At 37.7% G+C, this 27982-nt stretch overlaps 3 protein-coding genes across 5 annotated transcripts in view; 1 reads left to right on the top strand and 2 right to left on the bottom strand.

Annotated features, from left to right (window-relative positions):
• The window catches only part of chd7 (chromodomain helicase DNA binding protein 7), a 45987-nt gene extending 44515 nt beyond the window's left edge, over positions 1-1472 (bottom strand). For both annotated transcript variants that reach the window (XM_079452068.1, XM_079452069.1), the window contains exon 1: positions 1165-1472. The gene's annotated coding sequence lies outside the window, so the exon portion shown is untranslated. The remainder of the gene's footprint in view (positions 1-1164) is intronic.
• A 736-nt stretch (positions 1473-2208) lies between these two features.
• Positions 2209-14043, bottom strand: rab2a (RAB2A, member RAS oncogene family). Of its 2 annotated transcripts, XR_013786376.1 has the most exons (9): positions 13780-14024; positions 10126-10197; positions 9701-9768; positions 6045-6127; positions 5829-5921; positions 5611-5722; positions 4631-4699; positions 3314-3673; positions 2209-2861 (listed from the first exon to the last, which is right to left on the bottom strand). XR_013786376.1 is itself a non-coding variant. In XM_079452072.1 (8 exons), the coding sequence occupies exons 1-8, from the start codon at positions 13823-13825 to the stop codon at positions 3578-3580; spliced, it is 639 nt and encodes a 212-aa protein (XP_079308198.1). In that variant the 5' UTR covers positions 13826-14043; the 3' UTR covers positions 2209-3577. The 2 variants fall into 2 exon arrangements, 1 of the variants encoding a protein (XP_079308198.1); XM_079452072.1 differs by having other exon boundaries at positions 2209-3673; positions 13780-14043.
• Positions 14044-16970: 2927 nt separating this feature from the next.
• On the top strand, positions 16971-25675 carry ca8 (carbonic anhydrase VIII). Its single transcript, XM_079452071.1, has 9 exons — positions 16971-17563; positions 18972-19163; positions 19281-19405; positions 19880-19975; positions 20369-20431; positions 20505-20553; positions 20719-20831; positions 21485-21655; positions 23939-25675. The coding sequence occupies exons 1-8, from the start codon at positions 17491-17493 to the stop codon at positions 21617-21619; spliced, it is 846 nt and encodes a 281-aa protein (XP_079308197.1). The 5' UTR covers positions 16971-17490; the 3' UTR covers positions 21620-21655; positions 23939-25675.
• Positions 25676-27982: the final 2307 nt, after the last annotated feature.

Below are 27982 nucleotides of genomic sequence, written 5' to 3'. Positions count from 1 at the left end.
GCTATTGTTTCGGTTTATCTCAAAGTGTCGAACGATCCCTCCCCCCATTTAAAGCCCGTCTACCTGTTGAGGAGTAAAGGGGAACAAAAGAAACGTGAAACGAGTTGTGTCCAGCTAGCTAGTTAGCTTGTTGTGAGACAATGAAGCCGACGCTGTCCGTCTCTTATGTAGCAGATCGGCCACTTGCAAACCAGCTAATTACCTCGACGCACGCCTGCCTTGCCAACGCAGTCGTCCAAAAAACACCTAGATCTCAGCAAACAAGCTACATTTATCAACCGTGTCTAATAAAATACGTCAAGAGTTTAACTCTAATAAAATAATAAGCTAAACGAGGGACTGACACACTGGCCTCAAGCCACCTTCACCCGATATCTATATTGTCCTTCGGACGAGAGCACTTTCGGAGGAGTTTTGCGGTTATCGCGTCATATTTCGACTCCTCGATCATATTTAAAGATAAGAGTGGCGAAAAAAAACAACTTCACAGTGTCTGCAAGCAGTTTTGGGGTGCGTGAAAACTATTTTAAGTGTAATTGTTGATACCGGGGGTCGGGGATCTCCCTCATTCAGCTCGGCCAATGACTCACCTACGTTCAAACCACCTCGTGTCTCAACACACAATTAGCTTGCTAACGAACGTTAACTTAACATCATTTTTGAGAAATTTATCTTACTTTGCCGTGGACACGTAGAACACGGGGGTTATACGTGTTGTGTTTTGTACCTTAAAGGATTAAACGACGCTCGTGTTATTTAACTAATATATTCCTCGCGTCCACTCCTATAGGCACCGTGCGGCTCTAACGTTATACAATACAGTGAGCGTGAGCTAAATGAGCTAATGTTAGCATGTGCGCAAGCTAGTTTGAGACTCTTCGAAGAGTTAAAATAAAATAAAAACTAAAGCATAGTGTTTCTATTATGAGCTGCACCCTCCATAAAAACCAACTTTAAGTGCCTTAAACGTGCTATTGAATGAAGCGGATATCGCCACGGTGAAAAACAAAGTTAAATGTGAACTTAAAACTGTTTTCTTACAATGGAAGTCGGGGTATATTAACAAAACACGGTTTAAAGAACACGTGGAACAAATAAGTTTGGTGACACTGATAAAGTTTGTGGATTCACGTTGTATCATCAGAAAGAAAAGCGATTTCTTACCCTTCTCGGCGCGGGTCAGTTTAGGGTTTTCACCAATGAACTCCTGTTCGTATATCCCCAAAATCCCTACAAATGTGCGAATAACTGTCGAAAATCAAAATCTGTCTGTAAAGTCGGCGTTTCAGTGTCCCGTCCTCGCCGACTCTGCCTCTCTCCTTTGTGTTTATTTCACTCAATTCGAGTTTAATCCGATCGATCCAGGCAGTCGCGTTCTCGTGTCCTCTCCTCTAGACACTCGCGCTCACCTTCCACAGACAGGGGGCGCGTGCATGAGATGTCGGATAAACAGGCGTGCGCGTGAGTGACCTCGCCGGGTTGTGACGCAAGTGCATTTTTTCATGTACCCACCGATTCATTATAAACATTTTTTTGAAGGTTCGATACTGATGTTTTAGCGGACACATCTCTTTATTACACTTTGAATATTTATTGGGTCCAATATTATTGCTTCAAACTTTATAGCCTAAAGTATTTCTAAGCCATTTTAGTAAAAACGAACAAAATTAACGTCAAATTCGTAGAGAATGTGATTAAATAGCTACATGAATTGTGAATGATGTTACATGCTCGAACTTTGGCATCTGTTGTATGTGAGCAGCACAATTAACATCTGTACAAACCAAAACGTTCTTTTTCCAGATCGATGCGTGCTATTCTGGCTTTCAGCAAGGATTACATAACTTTTATAGTAAAATAAATAAATGATTTTGCAATAAATTGCAATTATTTTAATTCACAGTGTATGCTTACATGCATTCGATTTACCTGAATCGTAATTCAACCAATCCTAGTTGGCGTCAGTACCCCGGATGTTCAGGCCTGCCCTTGATCTCTGCGTCAATGACGTTTACATAACGTAACACGTCAATCTCCACCATATAAATTGCTGTTTATTTGTAGAACACCGAACATGGTTTATGTTAACAATACGTTAATTTGTGTTAAACATTTTAGGATTAGGATAGTATTTTTTCGGAAAAACCGACATGCAAAAAGTACCCAAAGCAAAGCCCGCAGGGCGCTAGAAACCACACATAGATCCACTGAGTTTAGACGGTTTTATTATATTTTTATTTCGTGATAGCATTTCATTTTGAGAACACAGCAAATAAAGGTGAGGGTCACAAAGTTACTCCAGGTTTGGCTTTATCACACCCTTTCACACAGACAAGATGTCCACCACATATCTATTAACAACATAGTGCCAAGAGAAAGCAAATCTTCCAAATATCACTCAAGACACCTAAATTAATGTGGCTCTGCACTGACGTTACACAGCGGACTGCATTGAAGAAAGAAAGCACTTCAAAAAGAGGGAAAATATATACTTATATGCATACAAATGCATGCATGTATGATAACCTTTATGTATAATATAGGTATAGGCATGTATGTGTCTGTGTGGCTGTCTAATGGATAAGTATGTCTAGCGTTATCATGTGCAATATATAATTGCATGTAATTACTGAAATGATTCTGTGTAACATGATTATGTTATTCTTTTGACGTCCCAAAATCTTTTAAGGCAAACAGCAGATGTAGTTCCCGGAGATGTGATCCATATCTGGAGCTGTGATTTTACAACACAGGTTAACACAAATTTGGCATTAAAATAGGTATATAGAGCCAGAGTTTCTATACAGAGAGCAGGATGAGGGGCACAGATACGATGGGTCAAGGCAGATGGCAGGACCAAACTAAAACAAATGAAGTAAAACGTTACCTTAAAATGGTGTCGAAGCAGATTTGGAAATATCGCAATACTGTTGCAGTTTCAAGCTCTATTCATACAGTATAGAATATAAGCAAATTCACTACAGAATTCTAGCTCGGTCAACGTACACCAAAGCAAGAAAAGATAACTTTATATACAGAATGTGAATGATAAATACAGATTTAAAACAGTCCTGCTTTTTTCTTCTTTTAAATTCTTCACTTTGATAATAGCTGTTCCTTTTACGTACAGCACTACGTTTCTTTTATTTTGACTTCAGGGTTGACCAGTTTTCAAAGAATTCACCCACATAAACCGATTAAAATACTATAGATGACTTTGTAGTGTTTAATACAGTTGAGATTGAAGTCAAATGGGCAAAAACAAAACATTGAAAAAACCAACTTGCTGAGAAACAAACATGAATATATTTACCATAATAATTCCAAAGCTCCTAACTTTTTCCTTACTACCAACCATATAATGTCTGCTGTAGCCCAAACAGGCTTCAGGAGTTTGTCAGGTGGTTTGTAGAGGACCTGGACTTTATAAATATTTTTTGGACAGCCACCTAATATACGATTTGAATCAGGGGCCTGGGCTGTGGGAGGTTAAGAAAATGTTAGTCAGTCCGACCAGTCCAGTAGAAACGTAAGGGGCAGGAGGGGCTGGAGAAGACTGGAGGGTAAAGGGTAGTGCTCAGCAACAGCCCCCTCCAGCTTGCTGTCCTCCCTGACTGCCTCCCATCGTAGAGTTGGTGGCAGCATGCTGTGGTCCGATCTTAATACCGTTAGCCTGCACAACACAAATTAAATAAAGACATTTGTATATTTGTTTTCATTAAGGCTGCACTGTGAAAAACAAGATCACTATTAGAATTATTACTCGCAAAATATAATACGGGCTCATGTAATATGCGTTTTGTACAGTCTCATAATGCTGTATTGAGCAGAAAATATCAGTCCCTGCAGGCTTGATTTAGCGTCCCGCTTTTGTCAGCACTGAGACAAGAGAACCTCAGGAGTGTTATTCCAGCGGTAATACAGAGGAGCAGGGAAACCTGCCAATGCTTTAAAAACACACACACCCAAGCTGGTGGCACTTTCATTCATCACACAAAGGGATCCACCTTGCCAACTTTTCTCTTAAGTGGACTTCTGTTCAAAGCGAAACTCTGGCAAGAGGCTTCGTTTTTTTAACATTCTTAGGAAACTCCACATTGCGTCAAATCTGATTTGTAGTGACCTAGGGTGAGAGTGAGCCTTGAGGTTTCTGGCAGGGATGTCTATCAGCTGATGTGGTTTGGACTCAATGCCTTAATTTTTTAACTTCTCTTGCTACTCCAATACTCATATCAAACTTAGAACATATCATGAAATTGTTGATGACCAGCCATTAGAACGTTCTTAAATACTTTGTTATTATAGCATCTGTATCACATGCAAACCAATACAATTTCATCCCTTATGCTTCACTGGCTATTACATCAGAATTTGCATAGATTTGAACGCAACAAAGTGGCTGCTGTGGTTAAAAATAGCCACAGTACAAAGGGTATCAACCGCTTAACATTCGGGTCAACTAAAATTAAAACTAGGTGATCAGACTTTAATTAAAACTGGCATTGAAGGTTTCTAAATCCACCTATCAGACCAACGCAATGGATTTCAGTGTAACAGTACAGGAAATCGTTTTGACCTAATTACTTGAAAACATAATAAACACAGAATGTTCTTCCTCTTTATACATTACCTCGTTGTTTATATCAAAGACTCCTTCTTGAATCTTTTCATAAATCTCCTTGGCTGTGTTGATAAATGCCTGAAATGACAAAAAATATATATTTTTAAAAATAAATCAAGGCAAAATTAAAATGCACTCCTCTCAGCTGTGATACATTTATTTAGACATATTATAAGTTAAAAAAAAATTTACGCATAGCATCGGATCGTCTGAGTAATGGCGGACAAAATTCAATAACAACCAAGCATTAGGCACAAGACAAATACACATACAAGCAACAGGCAAGTGAAAACACCAAAGATATTCAAACGCAAACCGTGTCATGGTATTTACAGTTGAAGGCTGGTGCCCCCATCTGGCTGAAAGTAATTGTGTGTATTATGGCTCTTGACAAGTACACATTGGTCACAGGGAGAAAATAAACACGGCCGTGACTTCAGCTCACCCTCAAAGTGTTAAGAACTGCCATGGGCACTTTGTAGTCTAATTAACAGAGGTGCTTTGCTTTTGGTAGAACTGCCTCTCAGCTCTCCAGAGCAATCAGTCCTCTGCGGCTCAATTACCACAGAGAAAAAGATGGCAGAGCAAAGCTCCGCAGATGTGTGCGCTCGTAGCCATGCGCGTGTGGCAGGGAATCTATGAATATGCATGATCCCTAAATAGGAGATTGAAACGTCATAAAGGGGTGGGGGAAGGGGTCAGGAGAATTCACACAACCCTAATGAGACAAATTAATCATCGAGGCAGCTTAGGGTGGATGTATGGGGGAGGGACTTCCACAATTTAACACCCCCATTCTTTTAAAGCCATCTTTAAACCCTGTTTTAGCTTCTTGGCCCCAATGCTGAGAACTGAATGTTTTCTTGCCAGTTTGCAGGTCCCCAGGGTGTTATCTGTATGCATGTACGTGCACATGTTTTCGCACAGGAACCCAAACATAAATCATCACATAAGCACTGAAGACCTCCGTCATACGGGCGCTATTGTACCTCTTCTACATTTGATGCGGTCTTTGCGGAGGTCTCCATAAAAATCAGACCGTGTTCTCTGGCAAAGGCCTCTCCTTCCTCTTTCTTCACTTCTCTCCGTGACTCTAAATCACTGCATAAAGAAACCAAATCACATTTAGTTGAATTCAACAGATTATGAATGTGCACTGTAGCGTTTTGTCAATTCTGACTCTTGAAAAAATTCTAAAGGCACTCACCTTTTATTTCCAATGAGCATGATGACCATGTTAGAGTTGGAATGTTGACGAGCATCTTCTAACCAGGTTGTCAAGTGGTTAAAGGTGTCCCTTCTAAACACCACACATAAACAGCACATTATGCAATCTTCAAGTAAATTCATCTGGAGTGCAGTACAGAGTTTGAAAAGGCAGAGGATCTACAAAAATACAACAATAAAAAGAGTTTGGAGTCACCTTGTGATGTCATATACTAGTAGAGCCCCGGCTGCACCTCTGTAGTAAGACCTGGTGATTGAGCGAAAGGACTCCTGCCCGGCCTGAAACACATATAAACGAATGCATCACTACGCAAGTAAGAGCCTGTTAAGTCGAAGCAACCAGCTGCTGACAACATCCACTGGATACACTGTATTTCCATTTTGTAAAAAAATCATCTTCAATTCCTTTTCTCAAAGCAGGTGCTGTCAAGAGACCACCAGCCCTGAAAGTCCACGGCATTAGCTGAATTTTCATTTCCATCTTGACACTTCCGTCCGCTAATATTGAGATCATGAAGAGTGAGACAGCCTATGGATTCTAAGGGTACAGCGACTTCACATGCACTGACCCACTGCCGGTTCTCCATCCCACAATGTTTCTCCAGAGCATGGCGCCCGTCCAATCAGCAGACTCCCAGTGCACGGCTACCGCTCAACAGTGTGTCATGGCACAAGATGGCCTCCGGTCAACCCACCCCCTTTGACAGCAGGAAAATAAGCCAACAGCACGTATCTGAATTCAATAACCCATTCCCTGGGGCAGCTGTTAACATTAGAGTTAATGGAGCCCATTGTGAATAAATGATGAATGACTCCGTTGTGCCTGCCATCTGCTGGAGTGAAAGGTTACAGGAAGGCCAGACATGCAGATTTCTCCCGTTACTACGTCCAACACTCCATTATCTTCTCTAGTTTTATCACAAAACGCTTGTTGAAAGAACCTTAAAATAAATGATTTATGGTGTATTTAAAGACACGTTACAACCCTAGGTGAAGCAAACACCAAACAGCTTATCCTATGATTACCTTGAATTATTATTAGATTTTTTTATGAGATAGCCTCACCCATGCAAACTGCATTTAAATAAACATTTTATTTAACTTGCCTATATTTAATTTTAAATGACACTATAACACATAAAACGTGTATGACTTGCTCACCTAATGTACAAATACAGAAGACACATCGGTGGTTTATACTTTGTCACCCTCTGCTGAGTAAAAGTTGTATGTGCAAACCAAAAGGCAAGAATGATTAAACAAGTTCTCATGACCGACTCTGACTTTTGTCTATATTCGCTACATTGCATATATACATGTGGAATAACAGTGAAGTCCACGGAGACGAAGAACTAATAAGATTTAAAAAAACTTGGGCCACTGTAACATAAAACCAGGGCTCCAGACAAGAAAATAATTGGCTATTATAAAAACATCTTTTAGATCTACATAACATTAACTTAAATCAGTTATCCAGGTATTTTCCTGGCTCAAAATTAGGCGGAGGGGTTGCCATCCTTATTTTGTACACACACTCTAGGGGAGGCATACCGTACCTTTAAGTGGCTTCAACACTTTAAAAACGACATATAAAAGATCTAAAAGTTAGATAAAAATGACAAGATTAAAATATGTTTTACATTAAATTTATTCAAAAAGTTGTTTAAAATAAAATAGAGCCCAAGCTTTTTATCCTATTCAACTAACTTTTCAGCACAAAATAGCCATCGGCATTAACCAGTCTTACTACACTTGTTAAACTCATTCCCATCCTGCGTTCTCTTGTGGTTCACGGAGGTTTAAATGGTTCACCGATCTCTTATATTCTGTTTAAATGATTCGGTTCAAATGAGTCATTCATTTGTGAGTTCTGATGACCATGTGTGTTCATACTGGCAAACTCGCTGTGTACATTGTAACACTGATTCAACTAGCAAGCTGCAAAGCTAAAAACATTACAGTGATGTACACCACATTCATTTAGGGAAACATATCAAGAAATTAAAATTACTTGGTTGTCCAGGTGAATATTGCTTCTGTTGCATCCGAGAAATACAGCTCCTTGTATAGCTCTTTAAGAGGAAATTAAACAGCTCTGTCCTCAGTTCCTCACTGTGCTGATAATGAAACACTAACAACATTGTGGAGTAATGCAGCAATGTTTTTGCAAAGCAAGCCGACAACTGAGAGCAGAACTGAGCATGTGGGAAACGTACAGCTGCATCCAAACAAATTAGAACATTTTGATGGTCGACAGTGGCGATCTCCATAAAAATATCACTCGCAAATAATATTTTTGGTCACAAATGTAACCGTTTAAGGCGTCAAATAGAATATTGACCTAAAAATTCTAAAACTTAAGGACAAATTGAAAATAAATTGAGAAAAGTTTAAAGCACTAAAATAATAATAATAAACACTAAAATATAAATGAAATAATATTATATAGCAACATCATATTTATTTTAGAAAATTATAAAAGCATATCAAAATTGCTAAAATTGTCAAATTAACATAAAAACTGAATGCCTACAAATACCTGGTCTGGAGCACTGAAATGTTTATAAAAATGCTTTTTAAGGGCTGTCAAATTATTACTGGTGATTTATTGCATCCAGAATAAAAGTTTATGTTTACAGAAAATATGTCTAGGTATTGTGCACAAAATTTTTATTACTCATAAATATTTCTAAGAAAAGACAAAATATTAAAAGGATTTTGGTAAATATAAATACGTACATCTACATTTTTCCTAAATATCCACGTGGGTTTATAAATACAAAGCTAATATGCACAGTACACAGACATATTATGTAAACACAAACCTTTAATTATGGATGCGATTAATCACAATTAATTATTTGACAGCCCTATTTTTCAATCTGGAACACTTTGAATCATCAATTTATGAAATATGACGCAAACTAATTTGCGTCCTGAAGTCTTTTATGATATTCTGTCGTCATAATCGAAAGGTTATAGCTAATAAACAAAAGAAAATGTTTTCACCCAGTCATGGAGTAAAACATTTTTTGTGTAAAGGCCGAGAACCAGTGCAACCAGTTTCTTTAAAATTACATTCCAAATGACTTTTTCTGTTTTGAACGTCTGGTGTTAAAGTCCTGCATGTGTGCTGATAAACGGTCTCCCTTGTGTTTGCATATTTACTATTGAAACAGAATGTTTGGGTGGGACAATAATGGCTTGTAAAATCAAAGTATATCCAATAGGATTTTCGTCACCACAGAAAAAATATTCTACTACTAATATTTTTGGACAGAAATCTGTGTAGTGCAAAAGAATGATTAATATTGTTGGTGTTTCCCAGAGGAGAAAGACTGGAACTTTGATTTATCTCATGCCTGTCCCAAAAATGTACAAGCACATAGACACCCTTAAACCTAAAACACATTTCACTAAGAGCTTTAAAAGACCAAGATTATAACTATTTTACCATGTTTGGGCTTGAACTATGGATAATAAAGAGTTTTGTTAAAAGAGTGTGGGGTTCAAGTTAGCAAAATTGAAAAAATTACTTAATGCTAATGCCAAAGGAGAACAGTCATACTCTTGCCAATCAAAATTGAATGTTTACACTGTCTTCACCTAATGAAGTTCTGGTAAAGTCTAGATTCAGCAACATTAGGGCTGATGGTCTCCAACATTTCAGTTTCATGTGTATGCGCATATAAACCTATATATTATGTATAATTCCATATATTTATAAAAAAAATATATTTTTTGTTAAAAATATATATATATATATTGATACGGCTGAGAAAAGAGACTTCTGTCTAAATAAGGTGAGTGACAAATCTGCATCAGGTACATCAAATAAAAAAGTGATCTTACCGTATCCCAAATCTGAAGTTTTATCTGTTTGCCATCTATAGTGATCATTCGTGCTCCAAATTCAACACCTGTCGAGAAACATTGGCAGTTTGAGAAAAGTAAAACTATTCATCAGGTTTTAAATTGAAACTAACAATTGTAAAAATTTTCCATTTCCTACAGTATATACTCAGGTTTTGTTAAAACAGATAGGGCTTGGATAAAACCAGAAATAGGCCTTCATGATAAGGACAATTAAGCAGATTATAAATGTACACATTACTTGTACTGGTACTCACAACTCATTTTTACATTGATGTATTTTCAAGTTTCCTTTAAACATCTATCCACAGGGGACAGACACTGTTTACAGCGCTGATAAGATTCCATTTCCTTCGGTTTTAATTAATGAGGGAATATAATGAGCTTGGGTTAAAGAGCCTTACCGATAGTGAGATCGTGCACCGGCTGAAATCGCTTATCTGTAAACTGTAATAATAGGCACGATTTCCCCACACCTGCAAAGCAAACACATTAAATGGCCACAATTAGCCTTGGGGCATTACATCTGCTGTATCACATTACATAAAAAAACATTTGTTGAGTCTTTGAGTTTTCGCCTGCAGAGATAATAAAATGTACCTTCCTCTCTCACAACACCTCATTTAACAACACAAACATATACACACACACACACATATATATATATTTATATATGGTAATATAACAATCTCATTTGTACTGCTGAAAATTTATTTACACAGAAAGTACAGATGGAAAAAAGAAAATAACAAATTTTTCCATTTCATTCATAGTACACTTTATTTCTGTTTCTCAACTCTAGTGTTTGTAGTGATTTTCTTTATCTGCTTTATTAATTCTTACCCTTCTTACCATCTATTGGGTCAAATCTGAAGTCTGAGCCTCATGTCATGACAAACATGTGGACTTTTTACAAAATTTTACTCACTTGTTTACCTGCATTTATTTTGTACATGTAATAACCAATTAGTCCACATTTTGAAATTCAAACAAGTTTCATATTACAGCTAAAACTATGTAAGCCAGTGGTCAGGAACCTATGGTGGCTCTTTGCAAAAATAATTTGGCTTGCCAGGTGTCTTAACCCTAACCATCATTTTATTGTTAAAAACATCATAATATATAAAAATGTAAGGTTGTCCTGGCCAATGCACACATGCAGTGTTATGCGCAAACTTTACAACACTAATCAATGTCAAATAACGTTTCTATGGTAACCTCTCGTGCCCGCAGCCCAGATTCAAGCTACCCAGAGAGCGAGGCGTTTAGAAGAGCGTGCATAATGCTTTTATTGAAAGTTTCGTCTCTCTGTGGCATATGATACAGAACTCTCGTTGACTCGCTATAATCACATGTAAAAAGTTTTAAAAACACACCATGCAGAAAGGTATCCGGTGAGCAGATGGAGGCAAACTGAAACGCATCAGTATGAATGCTCCCTGTTTAAATCCTCAAATCAGTGTGACCTGTCTTTCTTATTTATTTCACTGTTTTTGAGTTGACTGTGGACATGTTATCTCATCGAAGGAAAAGAACAATTGTTTCCCACAGGGGCCAAGTGAGACTGTGGTCAGTGGACATAAATCAAGTTAGTAATGAAGTAATTGAATTGATTGCTTTTTGGTTAAATAAAGGTTCCTGGCCCCTGATATAACCTATCACCTAAAATGAGATAAGAGATTCGATGATATCATACACAAGATACGGACACAGGTTAAATGCTAAGTAAGGACATTAGCTTGAAGAGTTGCTATGAGTAACAGCGGTTGCCAAGCAAGCGAGCTGCATTCATCAAGCTCTCACAAGAGAGATGTATGGAGACAACATAAGGGTAAAATCACACAGGGTGTATTATGTGCAGGCTCACATGCAACAAACACTACTCAATGAACAATTTCATACATAATCTTTATTTTTTTTGCGTGAGGAAATAAAAGAAATAACAAAAATGCGTTATGCTGGCAGACACTAATCCTGAAATGGCTGGTTACTATTGCTTCTAAGCCTGTAACATCAGTCATAGTAAACCCCTGAAATCAAAGTAGAAAACTGAAGAGTTTAAACTTTTAGAGATAATTGATGACTATTATAATATACTACAACTCTTACACACTTTAATTCAAGTGCACCTGACAGACTACAAAGTTCCATTCTTTGCTGTATTTCCACTTACATAAAAGTACTATATTAGTAAACTAGCACTTCTTGTATAATCATATACTTCTTACCTCCTTTTGAACAATAGCATATATGGTATTATTTTCATATGCAAGTCTCTTAAAAATTTAGCTTTTTCAAGAAATGAAGCCAGACAGAACCCAAGTCTTACATTAAGAACCTCAAGCATACTAACCTAGATGCAAACTCACCATGCAGCGACTAACCAGATTGGGTTTCACAAGCATCATCTGACCTGGGTTAAGCAACATGCAAAGGGACAAACCAATTTACTCATGAAAACGCATCATGCTTATAACCGGTCTTGCCAAACAGGTGATTACCTTTGACAAACCCTAGGCTCTGACAATCATGTTTATCTTTTGAAATGCAGTAGGCTTTGTTAGAACACTGCCCACTCTATAAGCCTGAATAAAAAGATATAAACTTAGTCATTTAAAACGGCTACCCTATAAATGTGTAAAACAATGTCAATACTAAAAATACAGGCTTCAAAACACACTGCACAACGAATGTTAAAGTACAGAGTAAGGTAAAGCCTAGTTATAAAACGGTCATGTATTTCAATTGTCAACTAAAGGGAATCATAGTACACCTACATTGGCAGATCTTGCTTACATGTAAATAATAAAGCTTGACTCCCAGAGAAGCACCTTCCCTATCAATATAGCAAATTCACGTATTATTCTGTAAAGCATTTTAAAGATAACATTTACTGCACAAACACCCCAGATTATAGCAGGATTTAAAGAGGACACCAACAATGAAATCTTGCTTATTATAAATAATTTGATAATTCAGGATTTTAGCTCAACATCAGGCCTAATGTTGCAGAATCTAGACTTTGCCAGTCCTCATCACAGAAAACAGAGTTATTATAATACATAAATTAATAACTTGTCAATACTTAAAAATGCCTGCGGGGTTACATACAAATGAGGTCCAATAATGGTGCAACATGAACAGATGTTAGGAGGTGGTGAACGGAGGGGGGATAACATGGACACAATGCTGGTTTGCATTGAAAATTGAACCTATCTCAGCATCGTATTTATTAAAGCGTAACGTTAGCTTTGATTGTCATCCACTCGTAATACTTTAACATTGTGAGGAAAATCTAACTGACAAGACATCTGACAGATATACAACAACGTCTCCTGTTGACGTATCCCTGTGTCTTGGGAAAAGGCCTAAGTTACCGGATAGGAAATCTGTCCTGACGTCTAGCAGGCCACGGATATACAGGGTTATTAGCAGCGAAACACAAATGTCTTTGACTGAAAAAATACCAGCCATGTGCATCAAAAAAACATCTCGTGAGATTTTTATTCATCGTATATTAAACGGTTTCTCACCTGACAGGCGCAATTGGGCAAACGCCATTTTCAAAAAGGGCAAATAGCTGCTAGCGGTTTTGGCTAACCGGGCTGCTGTGGCCTTTCGCTTGTGTTAGAAAGACCTAAGAAAAACGTGCAATACAACTGAACGTGGATTCCTGGAGCCGAACGTACCGACACCTACACACCCTGTCATGGTTAAAATACACACAGAGGCCGCGACTGCTGTTATTGATGGAGACATCGCATATGAAACCGAATGTAGCTTGCCTGCTAGCTCCCCCCACCCATCCCCTGTAAGGGAGCGGAACAACAAAAGATAGTGACAGCAATATAGCCGCACGCTGCTGTCATGACATGGAGCACGGACTTCAGAATGAACCTAATAGATGGTGTACGTGTTAGGATTAAGAGTTATTGAGGCAGATGGAGAGAAAGGCAGAGATAAAACATCCTGTCAGTCCTCCCACCCCTCGCGTCCCTGCTTGAACCACGTCATTGACTCCAACACTGCGGAAATAACAGACTCGCTCTTGCGCTTACCCGTGTCTCCGATTATGATGTATTTGAAGAGGTACGCGTACGCCATGGCCAACTGGTCCTGAATCAACCTGTTCTGGCCTTTTTAAAATGGCTCCTTGAACCAAAAATCGCAGAGTAAGTGTTTGGTATATGCCTCCGCTAAGCCAACCCTTTTCTCTCCTCGACGGTAAGGAACAATAAACACCTCGAGCTCCAGCCCGACTACGTCACACGTCCCGCCTTCGCCACGCACGCAGAACCGAAGAAGCGCAGGACTTTACCGGAAGTGTTTTTTTATAGATTTAAAGATTTTTATTCAGTATATTATAAAGTCACTTGTCACAAACACTAATAACAAGACCGGTTTAAAACGTTATCTTGTAATGAAAGAAATACTGGATAGATTGTGTTAAGGTGCCTTGAGTAATGTGCCACTGTAAAAAAACTACTTGTAAGTCGCTTTGGATAAAAGCGTCTGTCAAATGAATGAATGTAAATGTAAATTTGTAGTATCTGGAAAATGTTCTATGTATACGTATATTGTTATGTGTAATATTGTTAAAAAAATTACCGGACTTTACCGGAAGTGATCTCACCTAGCCCGTGTGTAGCAGGTCTTTAATTATCCATAAACACTTGTTTTTTCATGCAAAAGATGATGTATCAAACCTTTCTAATATATTAAAAAATAAAACCAGAATTTGATTAGTGTATGTTCAATAAATAGGCTCAAGTGGAGCCGGTTGTTCTGGGTTTTTGCAGCATTTTGTTTTATGAGCTAAGATTTATTTATAACAACTAGCTTGGTTCTGTTTGTAAGTGAAGCTTACAGGTGCTTTATGTTACTTCCTCAGTAAGATAAATCAAAGTTGACAAATAACCACCTACCTGCTGAGCTTCATCAGATTCCAGGTAAGACTCAAGGAATTGATGTGCAATATAGAGAACAAGCCCACAAAGAAATACAAAATGTAGATGTAATGTAATGTTGGTTATCTAATTAGTATATTTTGATATGCTGCTTAAATATAGCATTGAGTGGAATGCATGCAATATCGCAATTAACCAATTAATACGATGATGACATAAAATCTAAATGATTTGAATTAGTTCTCACAACGAGTCGTTTTTGTAATAGAAATACAAGTGCAAGAAAGTAAATAATACATTTAATAAATGTGATTTGGGTTAATGTAATATTTCATCGAGGAAATAATCATTTTCTTTCAGTTTTTTATGGCTTGTATTTATACTGGTGTGTGTGTGTTTATCAAAGTCTCTCCCTTCCATCATAAAAACATGTCCTTCTTGAGTCAGAAATAGAGTCAAGGTGCAGGGACATATGGACATGCTAAATGGTTTAATTTGGGGTGTTTTCTTTCTGGCAACGTGATGATTTAAACTTGGGTGTATGGACCACGTCGTGGGTTTACTAATTTCTTTCTTTTAATATTGACTATTCTGTTGGTTAATTGTATAAAATCATAAAAATACAATGTAAAGAAATTATGCTTTATGTGTCCATCATCCCTATATATAGAAAACATAAAGGTCACCAACAAAGCCTAGATGTCAGGCCAACTTTTTATGGGTAATATATCTTGTAATGTCCTCTAGAGGGCAGTGGTGTTATCTTTATCTGGGTACATGAACTAACTCAACACTGTGTTGTTCAATTAAATACTTATTACTATTTTCAACAGTCACACCATCCTGAAAAGATAGTTTGACCATTGCTAATCTCTTTTTTTATGAAACACAATCAAATATGGGTTTTAAATCCTGAGGTCACATGACAACCGTATTTAAGTAATTTTAGTCCTTAAGCTTTAGGGAGTAAAATGACCTACTTCAAATTAATTAGTTAGTGGTTCCACTTATGTATAATGTGCTCCCGTTCATTTTAGAAAATATGGGTCAAAGTAATTTCTTTATATAGATTTCAAGACAATGAGGTGTATTGCTCAGCTGTATTACTTAAATAAGAAATCCTGGGACAATCATTGCCGGCATAGTTCACCTAAAAGTAAACTTTCTATGAGCATTTATTCATCTTCATGTCATTGGAAACATGTGACTCTTTCTTCTGTGGTACAAAAATAAGATATTTTAAGAAACAGGGTTTCTTAGAATGGAAGTCAGCATTCTTCAAAATATCTTCTTTTGTGTTCTGCAGAAGAAAGGAAGTTATACCAGTTTGAATTGACATGAGGGTGAGGTAATCATTTTGTTGGTGAACTATCCCTTTGAACAAAACAAAACCTCTTTCATTATTTACTTTCCCTCTTATCATTTCAGACTGACGATATGACAAAGATGATACCAATGTCTTACATGAAACATAAAATAGAAGTGAATCCTCACACAGGTTTTCTAAAGTCATAGGAAAATCTTGTGTGTAGATCAGACAGACATAAATGTAACTTGTTATTTACAATGATCATCACATGTGAGCTATTTGCCCAAGAACTGTTGTGAAAGTGAGTCAGAGAGTTGAAGAAATCATTAAAATACATAAATTAATTGTTGGGTTTGATTTGTGAACCAGATCAACCTGTTGTTCCTTTTCAATTCCCTTCAAAAAATGTTTGTTTAGTGATCTGGTTCACACAAATCTATGACTTTACAAAAGATCATGAGTCATCTGGACTTCTTTTTCTATTTTAGGAACTTTACAATTGTAGTCATTATAAAATATAAATTATTTTGTGTTCCAGAGGGGTAAATAAAGGTCAAACTAAAAGTTTTCCGTGTGGGTGAACTTTCCCTTTCCCATCTAACTATTGGAAGTTCGGTTTGGGGTGTTAAAATGTACTGTTGCTCTTTGCTGGAAATGGCTGATAATCTATTTTGATATTATTATTAAAAAGGAAGAAATGATAAGATTAGTGCGCACAAACAACAAGGTCTCTTGCAAATGTCTGGTTTAAAAAAGCAGGTCAGTGGTTAGCTGAAGATCAACACAGTCCTCCACTGCAGAAATTATCACATCCATCCATCAGAGGAAAGCGCCGCATGGGCCCTGCTCATCCTCACCTTGAAAACTCCATCAGTAATGTGCAAAGCAAACAATAATTCTGCCAGACCTTCCCTCTTCCCTCTAAGTTTCTCCTCCTTTTCCCCTCCCCCTGGCGAGTATTTTTCTAACCACACCCATTTCCTCCATTGTGGGAGGAAACTGTCCAAAAGCAACATCACTGCTGCATTCCTGCCAGTGTGTACTGTGCTTCCCGTGGCCTGACTGTAAACCAGGCCAGACTGCTGAGTTGTTTCTATGGTGCTACATCTGAGACTAAAGAGTCATTGCACTCAGCCAATCAGATGGCTTGTGGCTTGCGGGGGCACAGTGTGGGTCGTAGCAGCTAAGAGAAAAGGGCTTTTTGAAGTTTCTTTTGGTTTGCTCGGGAGTTCGTACAGGGAGGACCATAATCTAGAAGAGATCAGGAGTCAGGAAAGGGGATCGGACACACTCATCATTATTATCATTGGAATGAGGACTTGATCTCTTGATTGCAATCTTCCCTAGGAGTTTTGTTTCTGACATTACCTTTGAAGTTCAATCACTTCCACAGTATTGTTATGCACCACTTTGTTCATGTTTGATGGATGGAAAGTGAGCAAATGAAGAGGAAGAATTCACCCTGAAACCGGGGGCCGAACAGAACTCGTAGTTTTTGACATCTTCTCGGGGCAGAGCGATCGTTATTGTGATAATTGCAAAATTGTGTTGCCATGGCTGATAATGTTATTGAAGAGTCTGACAACTATCCTGGCAAAGATGAGCTGGACTGGGGCTATGAAGAAGGTAAGACTACAGTCTGATAATCACTGACTAATTCCCATCTTTGTGAAACATGAAACTCTATTGTCACACCCATGATAAAGAATTACTCTTTAAACATCCCTATTGCAGTTTGCGAAAACTGTTAATTAACATCTTGCAATGGATCTCTTTGGCATTCTGTTTGTATCACAAAAATCATCAGTGATCAGTGTTAGGGTTATTTAGTACCTTATGTAAAAGATTGGTTAAATATTCATGCAAATTGTAGTTTCTATGAAAAGTAAGACTTACTGTATCAGCAACTAATTCAAAGAATAGTCTGGATTCATAACTTGTATAATCTCCTTTTTAACTAAGCAATGCTATGCTATGAATGGTCATTTAATATACTGAAACAATGTTTGCATTTTGCTCTACAAAAAAAGTCCATTTATTAAATGCAGTTTTTTGCACTATATATTGTGGCCTTGGAATTGTAAGGTTTTATCAGCATTCTGAGCAGTTTTGAGATAATAAAGTTGAGACAACGTTTTTGCCTTCCTTTTGAATTTGTATTTTGCCAAAAAAAGTCCCAAAATATACACAACGTAAAGAACAAACATCATATAATGTAGATAAATTGTCACCGGATAAGAATAAGTGAAGAACATAATTTTGACAAACAAGTCAGATTAAACCTTACCATTCCAAGTGACTATCTATTGTTTAAGCAGCTCTATAGACAAATGCCTTTCTATTATTGTCAATGAATGACAAAAGTGTTAACAGACTTAATTTCCTTTCTTGTTCTGAGGTCAGAGAATTCAAAAATGTGCCAAGGTTGATCTCTTGGAGATTCATATGTAAAACGTCTCAGGTGCACATTCATATTCAGTACATAATTGCATATTTAAAGTGTTTAATAATTGCACTTCATGGAATTTTTAATACTGTTAGCAGTCAGTAAGTGAATTTCTTTTTTACATTATTAAAGCAACTGAACAGTCATGAATAAAATATTAAAATAATGAAGAACACAGAAAAAGCAGCAGAGGAACAAATTAGCACATCCTGTATCCCCCTGCGTCTGGTATTCCTGCTGGACGCCTCACTAATGATTTTGAGACACTGGAGGTCTGACAGCCCCTATTTAGTGTCACTTTAGGAAAAATTGTTCACTGTCTACCATCCACAGCAACAGTATTGTTCCAAGGCCACATTCACAAGGAACTAGGAAGTAGGATTGACACAACCTATCATGTTGCAAAAGTTTGTTTCAAGGTAACAGTCCACCAAGGATTAGCTGTAAACTGTGTTTTAGTGGGTCATGAACAAGGACAAAGTTAGTTTACACTCAAAGGCAAGATAAGTTTTTTTTGATAACCACAAAAAGCTACCACCATTCAATAGTTAATTAAATCACCATTTGTTGTCTTGTGATTGATTCCAGGTGTTGAGTGGGGTCTTCTGTTTCCTGAAGCAAATGGAGAGTACCAGTCCCCCATAAATCTCAACTCCAGGGAGGCATGCTATGACCCCCGGCTCCTGGAGGTGGGGCTTAACCCCAACTACGTGGTTTGCAGGGACTGTGAAGTTATCAATGATGGTCACACTGTGAGGATCATATTCAAGTCTAAATCAGGTTTGAAATGAATATTAAAACATTAATCTTATCTTTGACCGAATAAAATGCCATTAAAGGATGATCCTTTCGATCTTCATTGTGAGCTTGTTCCCGTGTCTTGTATTATTGTATCAGTTGTGACCGGTGGCCCTCTTCCCAGTGACCATGAGTATGAACTGAGCGAGGTGCGCTTCCACTGGGGAAAGGAGAACCAGAGGGGTTCTGAACACACTGTCAACTTCAAAGCTTTTCCTATGGAGGTAAATGTCTCCGCCAATTCTGTGCATCGTCTTGTGTGGTTGTTCAATGGTAGTACAGAGAAAAAAATATATATAAATATACAATAAAGACAGATCAAATGCTGCTGTATAAGGAGATAAAGAGACATTTTTCAGCTACAATTCAACATGCATCATGAAGTTATCTATTCAGCTCACCTGTCCCTGGCACCTGCTCTCCCACTTCGACTTGCCTTTGTCTTCTGTACACAAGGAATCATAAGGAACTGTTGTCAGCATGTTTGTCAAACTGTATTCATGACGCAGTCGTTCCAGAAGTTGTTGCCACAGTTATATACTATGTCAAACCAGTTCTTTAACCGGAGATAGTAACAGTCGGACTATTAAGTAAATATCATCACAATCATAATTTTGCATTTTGATTCTACATAATAGTGATTTCAGGGTTGATATAAACGCAGATCCCTCAAGTTAAGTAATAAATATCTTTCACAGCTTCATCTAATCCACTGGAACACCACATTATTCAACAGTGTGGAGGACGCCATGGGCAAGAAAAATGGCATTCTCATCATTGCACTGTTTGTGCAGGTATCACTTTTGACTTTTTATCAGATATGACAATACTCAGCAATACTGCATAAATAAACATGCCATCAGCACATTTTGATAGCGCCTTTCGCAATACACATCATTTCAAAGCTGCTTTATGCTTTTTGAGCACTGCCAGAATTTCTTCAATACCCCGTAAACCTTTGCAACTACAAAGTGCATTTAAGCACTTCATAGTATACATCAAATGTATACATATCTGTACCTTAATATTAGGACCTTTTTAAATAGTACCATCCCAGTCACAGCTTGGGCACATTCTTGACCATTGAAGTGCTTTAAATAGCTACAAAACATGTACTATGTGTATAAATGGATTTTTGGTCTGTGTCATGCTCATCTGACACTGTAGATATGATGCAATCTTTGCAGGTTGGAAAGGAACATCTTGGACTGAAGGCCATTACAGATGTCCTACAAGACCTGCAGTATAAAGTGAGCATTTCAGATTAGAATTACACGTAAACTTGTAGAGTTATCTGACCTTAAATCTTTTTTCTTTGTACAGGGAAAGACAAAAATTATTCCATGTTTTAACCCTAACACATTACTTCCTGGTAAGTTGAAAGTGAAAGTTAGCTTATCTAATTCATGATATGCCATATTTGTTTATTTTTTGCTTATACTATGAAGTCAGATTCTTTCTGATGGCTTCATCATGTGATATACTACGTAAATAAAGGTGTCGATGCCTATCTGATAGCCGTCATTGACTTCCTCAGACCCCCTGTTAAGAGATTACTGGGTGTATGAGGGCTCTTTGACCACACCACCCTGTAGTGAGAAGGTCATCTGGATTCTCTACCGTTACCCACTAACCATCTCTCAGATGCAGGTATTTTAATGTTTACTGTATGACTGTATAATTTAACATGAAAATAATAGTTTACCCAATACTTTCCCAGATCTGTTTAACCCTCTTCCGTGTAACATAATGTATTATGATCATATAATTTTTTAACTTTTTAATTGTGTATTTGTGTCAATTCTGAAACCTGAAAGCACAACACTAAAAAATCCTAGGTTATTTTTTTCCAAAATGCTGGGTTGAGCCATTTGGGTCATTTTTGGGGGTTATTTTGTCAGTCCTAGGTAGTTTTTGGTAGTTCTATGTAACCCAAATGCTAAATTATACGTTATACTAATAAGTTGTACATCATATTTAATTTTATTAAAAACAAAAACAGATAATCAAGGTAGGCATATATGTTGCCTAAATCATTTGAAGTTTATGACTTGTTTGTAAATGCATGTAATGTACAAAAAGTAATTAGAAAAAATAAAGCTAATACAATGTTGATCATTTGTTTATCATGTGATTTTTTTTACTTAAAGATATTATTTTAAAAGGAAAAACATTTGAAAATATAACCCATTTATGAAATCAAATTAACCCAGTATTTTTGTAAAAGGTAACACATATTTGGGTCAAAACAAGCAAGTAAAAACTAGCCGTTTCGACTAACCCAAACTATTTTTCTGCCCCAGATTGAAGAGTTCCGTCGACTCCGGTCTCACATTAAAGGAGCAGAGCTTCTTGAAGGGAATGATGGGATGCTGGGAGACAACTTCAGACCCACTCAGCCCCTGAGCGACAGGGTGTTCAGGGCAGCCTTCCAGTAGAGCCCCCACAGCAGGATACATTTTATTCTGCCATGGGTAACTTTTTAGAAGATCGTATTCTCTTCTTTGTTTATTCAAGTAGAGTTCCCTCATTTGAGGGTAATGCGGGGGCTTATGTACGGCTTTGGAAGCTCTGCGTAAAGGAGGAGTCGGATTTCTAACATTAGTTGATTAAATGTCTCATTGTGGCAAGAGCCCACCTGGATTTTCTCGGTGTGCAAATCTTTATGTTTAGCCAGACATGTACATTTCATCTCCACATGATCATAATTCTTAACAATAACTTAACAATAACAAAAGGTCTTGCTTAGTGTGTAATACTTTAATGAAAAATGGGCCATGTTCTCATACTGGGGTTAATATTAGTATACAGTGGAACGCTGTAAGGGTTAGAGTAACCCAATTCCTTCTGATCTAGGACTAACTGCAGCATTGTATAGATCCAACTATTTTGGGACTCTCAAGGGTACACCTGGGTCTGCCTGCATATTACTCATTTTGAAATGAGACTATGAGGAGGTTCGGTTTAGGCCATGATTATGCAGTGCTACTAAAATTGTACAATACAGTCATCTAGGGTTTCCTTAGGATGAAAAAGCATGCTATTTAATACAGGTTTGGTTCATTAGAAGCTCTGAGCCATGATTCCAAATGAAACTCTTCAAACACAGAAGAAATATCATGTCCCCACATCTAAGAAAACTTCTTCATCTAGGTTAAGTGTGTTGCAAGCCATCTTTTAACTATCAGTAGATCTAACCCATACTGTCGATACAAAACTGACGTCAGTGTAGATTACCCAGTTGTTCAGTTCAGTGATAAGTCTGTGCACTGCATTTTAACAAGCCTCCTCTTTAAAGTAAAACATAAAGCAAGCACTCTAATCTCAATTATGTAGATGGTTTCAACGGATGCACACACCTAGCCCGAAGTTAACTTCCGGTCTGTGTTTATTGATTGGTCTGGTTAGTAGCTAATAATATAACTATTTAATTTCATTTTAATATTAACTTATATTAATATTTTGTTGTATAATAATTGTATTAAATAAAAATTTTGTTGTATTTTATTGCATATTGGTTCTTTTAAATAAACAATTTGTTGAATGGGTCGTTTAACTTTGACACATTGAAGTTTGGCCAAGTAACTGTTAACCCACAATAATACTGACTAGACATACTTTTAACTTGCTTGCTAATGTAATTGACTTGTTATTTATTTAGCTTGTTTTCAGAAGTAATCTGCAGGGACTCTATTCTTTGCAAATGTGTACCGGAAGTTAAGTTTGGGCCACAAAAGCATGTTTGCGCAGTCACGTTTGTTTATTGTTGCTTTGTAACCGTCTATACTTTTTAGCTCACATGCATATTTATTTTATATTATTTCACACGCACAGAATAAACTCACTTATTCGTCAGCGCTATGCAACAGAGAGCACGTATACATGACAGGCTGACAGGAGCACAGTGACTTATTGTTAAGGTGTAATTGATATCTATTGGTCACATGACTGTCTCACAAATCAGCGCGACATGTGTGGTGTGTATAAGGATTTTGAAAAGAATTTTGCTCCTACTCTTGACTAGGTCAAAAAGCTTAACGTTTCCATAACATCTTGGTAATAAAGAAATATAGAGGCTGGAGTGAACTAACTATGTGCAATTATCACAGTCGGAGCCATGCCGTATATTAAAAAAATAAGTTTAAGGAGATGCCTTTATTTGGTTTTTAATGTTGTGTGATAACTTTACCATACAGGTATATGACATTGGCTGGATATAGATCATTTTGCAAGATGGTTGGAAGATGGAAGTTACAATAAGCACAGGAGCCCTTTTTTTTTTTCCACACATGTAAGTCTTAAAGATGTTTGTTTAACATTTGGCTTATTTTTAAAAGTTCTGATGGACGGTTTTTGTTCTAACATTTGTGTAGTGTATTGTAAAAACTGAAACAAGAAGTGCTTCTGGACCTGTGTTGTTTAGGTCTTGCAAAATGGTCTATATATTTATAGTATATATGTATTTGCTTTTAATGCTACCTCAGGTATCAGTAAACCATGAAAATTAGGTTGTTTGTCTACAAACTAGATAAACTAAGTTACGAAGGTATTCATTGGTCAAAAATACCAAGCATAAAAGCGGACTAGAATATTTTAGGAAAATATGGGTCTAAAAACATGCATTGAAAAACAAAAAGCTTGCATTATATAAAACATTCAATTACAAAACACAACTATGCAACCTGCATATAAGCTTTTAGTATTTTTTTATAAATAGGTATATAAATATTTTTGTCCATGCTTTTCTTTTCTTTCAGAGACAAGAAATGATGAAGAAACTGAAAGGAAAGCCCTACAACATTGTGGTGTAAAGGAAAGTACATAACTTCCTGTAGAGTTGCTTGGGCACTATTTGTAGTTCAATGTACTGAGTACTGCATTGATGGTTTGTGTGTGCAGAAGCTGCTCTTACGTTTCATTTGACTGACAGTTTTACTGGTTCCATGTGAAAAAGGAACGAATCAGTGTGAAGCTGGTGATTAGCTTGTATAGAGAAGACAAGGATATTACGCTTGATGAACAATGTTAGATTATTGCACTTAAGAAGTTTGACAGTAATTAACAAACTGTAGCATTTCTGTAGTCCTATAAATAAATATTACTTCATAGAAATATCACATAACACAAAAGAATGTAAACGACTGAATGTAACACCATTTGAAGATATCTTTGGACAGTTTTAAATTTTCAAAGTTTTTGTTTATCCATTACCTTTCATTGAAACCATTTGGTGATAAAACAGGCAGTTAAAGGCAGGGTGTCTGATTTCTCCTAGCCGTTGTTGATGTTCAAACCACCAAAACAAACACACCTCCACCTCCATCTTTCACTTTCGTCAGCGCTTGGCTCGACTAATGTCTTGCCTATGCACTGTGCACCTTATTGCTGAGCTACAAGGTTGTTTTGGTACTCGGCCCGACCTTTAAGTCATATCAGAAAATAAACAATTCACCATACATTTCAGTAAAGACCTCAGACCTCCTAAACTCTAAAAGTGGAATAAATTACTGTTGAATGAACTGAACTGTAACTGACTACAGCTTCATTGTTCTTTAATTTATAAATTCATAACTCCACGATAAATGTGCAGAGTATTAAAGACTGTAGCCGCTGTATACAGTGTCTGCTTAAAGGAGCAATGTGGACATTTTAGCAGCATCTAGCTGTGAGGTTGCGAATTGCAACCAACCTACAGCTCTAACCACCCATCCCTTTTGAAACACTGGTGGCTGATACAGGACTAAGATGTCGTCATGTTTTCTCTTCTTTGCCTAAGGAGATAAGATATTTACAAAGTGCGTTCTGTAGAGCAGTTTGTCCGTTTAGAGCTACTGTAGAAAAAACATGGTGAATTCAATTTAAGGGGACCCCCGGTGTATGTAGATAGAAATAGTTCATTCTAAGGTAATAAAACATAACACTTCATTATTTGAGGTCTTTATACACCTCTGAAGAAATAGTCATGTTTATAATATTGCATTTCAGTCAGTAGACCCTCCTAAATATTACTGTACGCACAGTACCTTTAGGATTCGCAATGACATTCTGTTATTTATATGAAGAAGATATCTCCACTGCTCAAAACAACAGTAGCAAAGGGCTGCTTCCGGCTTAGCAGAATATATTTGCAGCCACCATCTGATATGAAATTTAGCTGTTGTTATTTACATATCGTTGTTTGCCAGATTTCTTAGTAAGGTAATCTTATTTAGTCACTGTGAAGGAAGGGTGATTCATTTACAGGCATGTCTGTGTGCTTCACACTTTCTTGAAAGGAGTCTATTCTTATGCGAAACCAGTGTGAAAGGCATTGTTTGTGTATATCTTGAAAACCCCCTTGTTGTTTTATGACTGTCATGTAAGTAATATACTGGCATTTAAGATAAGAATCACGAAAAATGTTAATGTGAAAAGTGTGACGCATGTCAGTATTATGTATCCATTAGTTTCAAAATCATTACATAATGATAAATAAATATATTAATTTTCACAGTACTATAAGGTAATGTGTCAAATGCTTAGGATTGCAATTATTATGACTACAATGCAAAATTTGGGTAAAAACGATCATACCCCAACCTAAAACACACTGAAGCAAAGAGCTATGTAGCCGTCAGTAGGTGTTAACTCCAACAGGAGGATGTTAATTCAAGCAAGCTAAGTAAATTAACCGGTCTAACATCATTTTCTATTCTGCAGGTTCAAGTAGAAATGTTAACGTTCCTCAAAACAACGATCGAACGCAATTACACCCATCTCCACTTTCAATGATGCTAAAACTAGTAGAGTAGAGTTGAGCCATGCTGCAATTCATAACTTCATAACTCATTCAGCTATGAACTAGTCTGATCATATTCCTGAATTAGGTAAATATTTTTTTTTGTTGATATATTTGTATATTGACATTTGTATATACAGCTTCTGCAGTAATGCGGTCAATGTACCGGTCCGTCGTGGTGAAGAATTTACCGGTCAATCTGCGTTCCTACTCTCACCTATGGTCATGAGCTTTGGGTCATGACCGAAAGGACAAGATCCCGGATACAGGCGGCTGAAATGAGCTTCCTCCGCAGGGTGGCTGGGCGATCCCTTAGAGATAGGGTGAGAAGCTCGGTCACCCGGGAGGAGCTCGGAGTAGAGCCGCTGCTCCTCCACATCGAGAGGGGTCAGCTGAGGTGGCTTGGGGATCTGTTACGGATGCCTACTGGACGCCTTCCCCAGAAGGTGTTCCGGGCCCGTCCGACCGGGAGGAGACCCCGGGGAAGACCTAGGACACGCTGGTGGGACTATGTCTCCCGGCTGGCCTGGGAACGCCTCGGTGTCCCCACGGAAGAGCTGGAGGAAGTGTCTAGGGTGAGGGATGTCTGGGCATCTCTGCTTAGACTGCTGCCCCCACGACCCGGCCCCGGATAAGCGGAAGAAAATGAATGAATGTATATTGACACACACCTTAAATAAGTTTTTGTTAACGGTAGGAACTTTACACTCGTTTCTTGGGGCACATGTACCAAACGGTAACGTCATGGCAGAGGCGGAGTGGCCATCTGGCATTCTGGGCTTTTTCCCGGTGGGCTGCTATCATTTGGGGCCGGAACGGATGCTTTGACCGCTCAAGCCGAGAAAACTGATGGAGGGCCGTTGTAGGTCAAAAAAGTCCGGGGCTAATTTTTCTTCCCAGTCCAGCCCTGCTTCGGGTTGTTGTTTCGAGTACCTTGATGCTTGATGAAGATGCTTGTTTTGTGGCAGTTAATTAGTACGATGGCATTTATCAAGTACCACCATCGAAGAGTACGGTATCTATTGGTAAACCACACAAACCAGTACGTTTAGTCTCTCGCTTAAGCCTCATCCCTACGAAATATATTACAAATGTTTTGGTAATGGCATGTAATTGTCTGCGGAGACACATTTAAAATAATAAAAAAATATGAGAAGACTTAAGGACTGCATGGGATGATTACATCAATGGTTTTAGATGAAAATGGTGTAGGGCGCCCCCAGCCTTCTATGAAGTAAACTACATCATTCAGAAACAATGTTTTGACGTTAATTGCATTACATTTTGAGTGAATGCGACTTCAAGACACACGATAAAATATAGCACAGACTCAGTTTATTGTGTTTATTAAAAGCACCGTGTTGCTTATGAAAAGCTGATAGTAGTCACTGTGTCACTCCAGAGAGCAGAATCACCAGATCTTTAATGAGGATGAGGACATTTATCTTGGATCATAATTTAATGCTCAGTGATGCTGAGTGAAGTGCATACGGGAGGGCTTTTATGTTTAAAGACATGCTCTGACATCATGGTGAATGGTTCTTTGAGGTAGTCAAGCTAGTGTGTCACGCTAAATGAAGTGTTTCACTCCAGTAATCAGCAGGAAGAGTCGCACAATGCTCATCAGACTGCTAATTCCTCAATCTTCTTGTCCTTATTAAGTCTTGATTAGAGGGAAATTATGGCATGGCAAATAAACAAGATACAGATGTTAATATGTTAATAGCTCCCCCTTGGGCCCGAAAAAAGACAGATTATAGCAATCATTGACAAATCCTATTAATGAAACAACAAACATGTGCAACACACACAGATGCACGCACACACACACACACACACACACACACACACACAAGCGTTTCCATGTTTTATGCAGACATTCCATAGACTTCCATTGTTTTTAATATCTTATGATATCCCCTAAACCTGAAAAAGGTCCCCACAGGGACAAAATCTACTGGTATTACTTTCTTTGTGGGGTCCCCACACAGTGATTATTACCAGTTCACGCACACAAATTTGT

The sequence above is a fragment of the Barbatula barbatula genome (assembly GCF_947034865.1).
Source record: "Barbatula barbatula genome assembly, chromosome: 3".
Taxonomy (NCBI): domain Eukaryota; kingdom Metazoa; phylum Chordata; class Actinopteri; order Cypriniformes; family Nemacheilidae; genus Barbatula; species Barbatula barbatula.
Note: the sequence above shows the minus strand (reverse complement) of the source record. Positions and strands in the feature narration are given on the sequence as shown.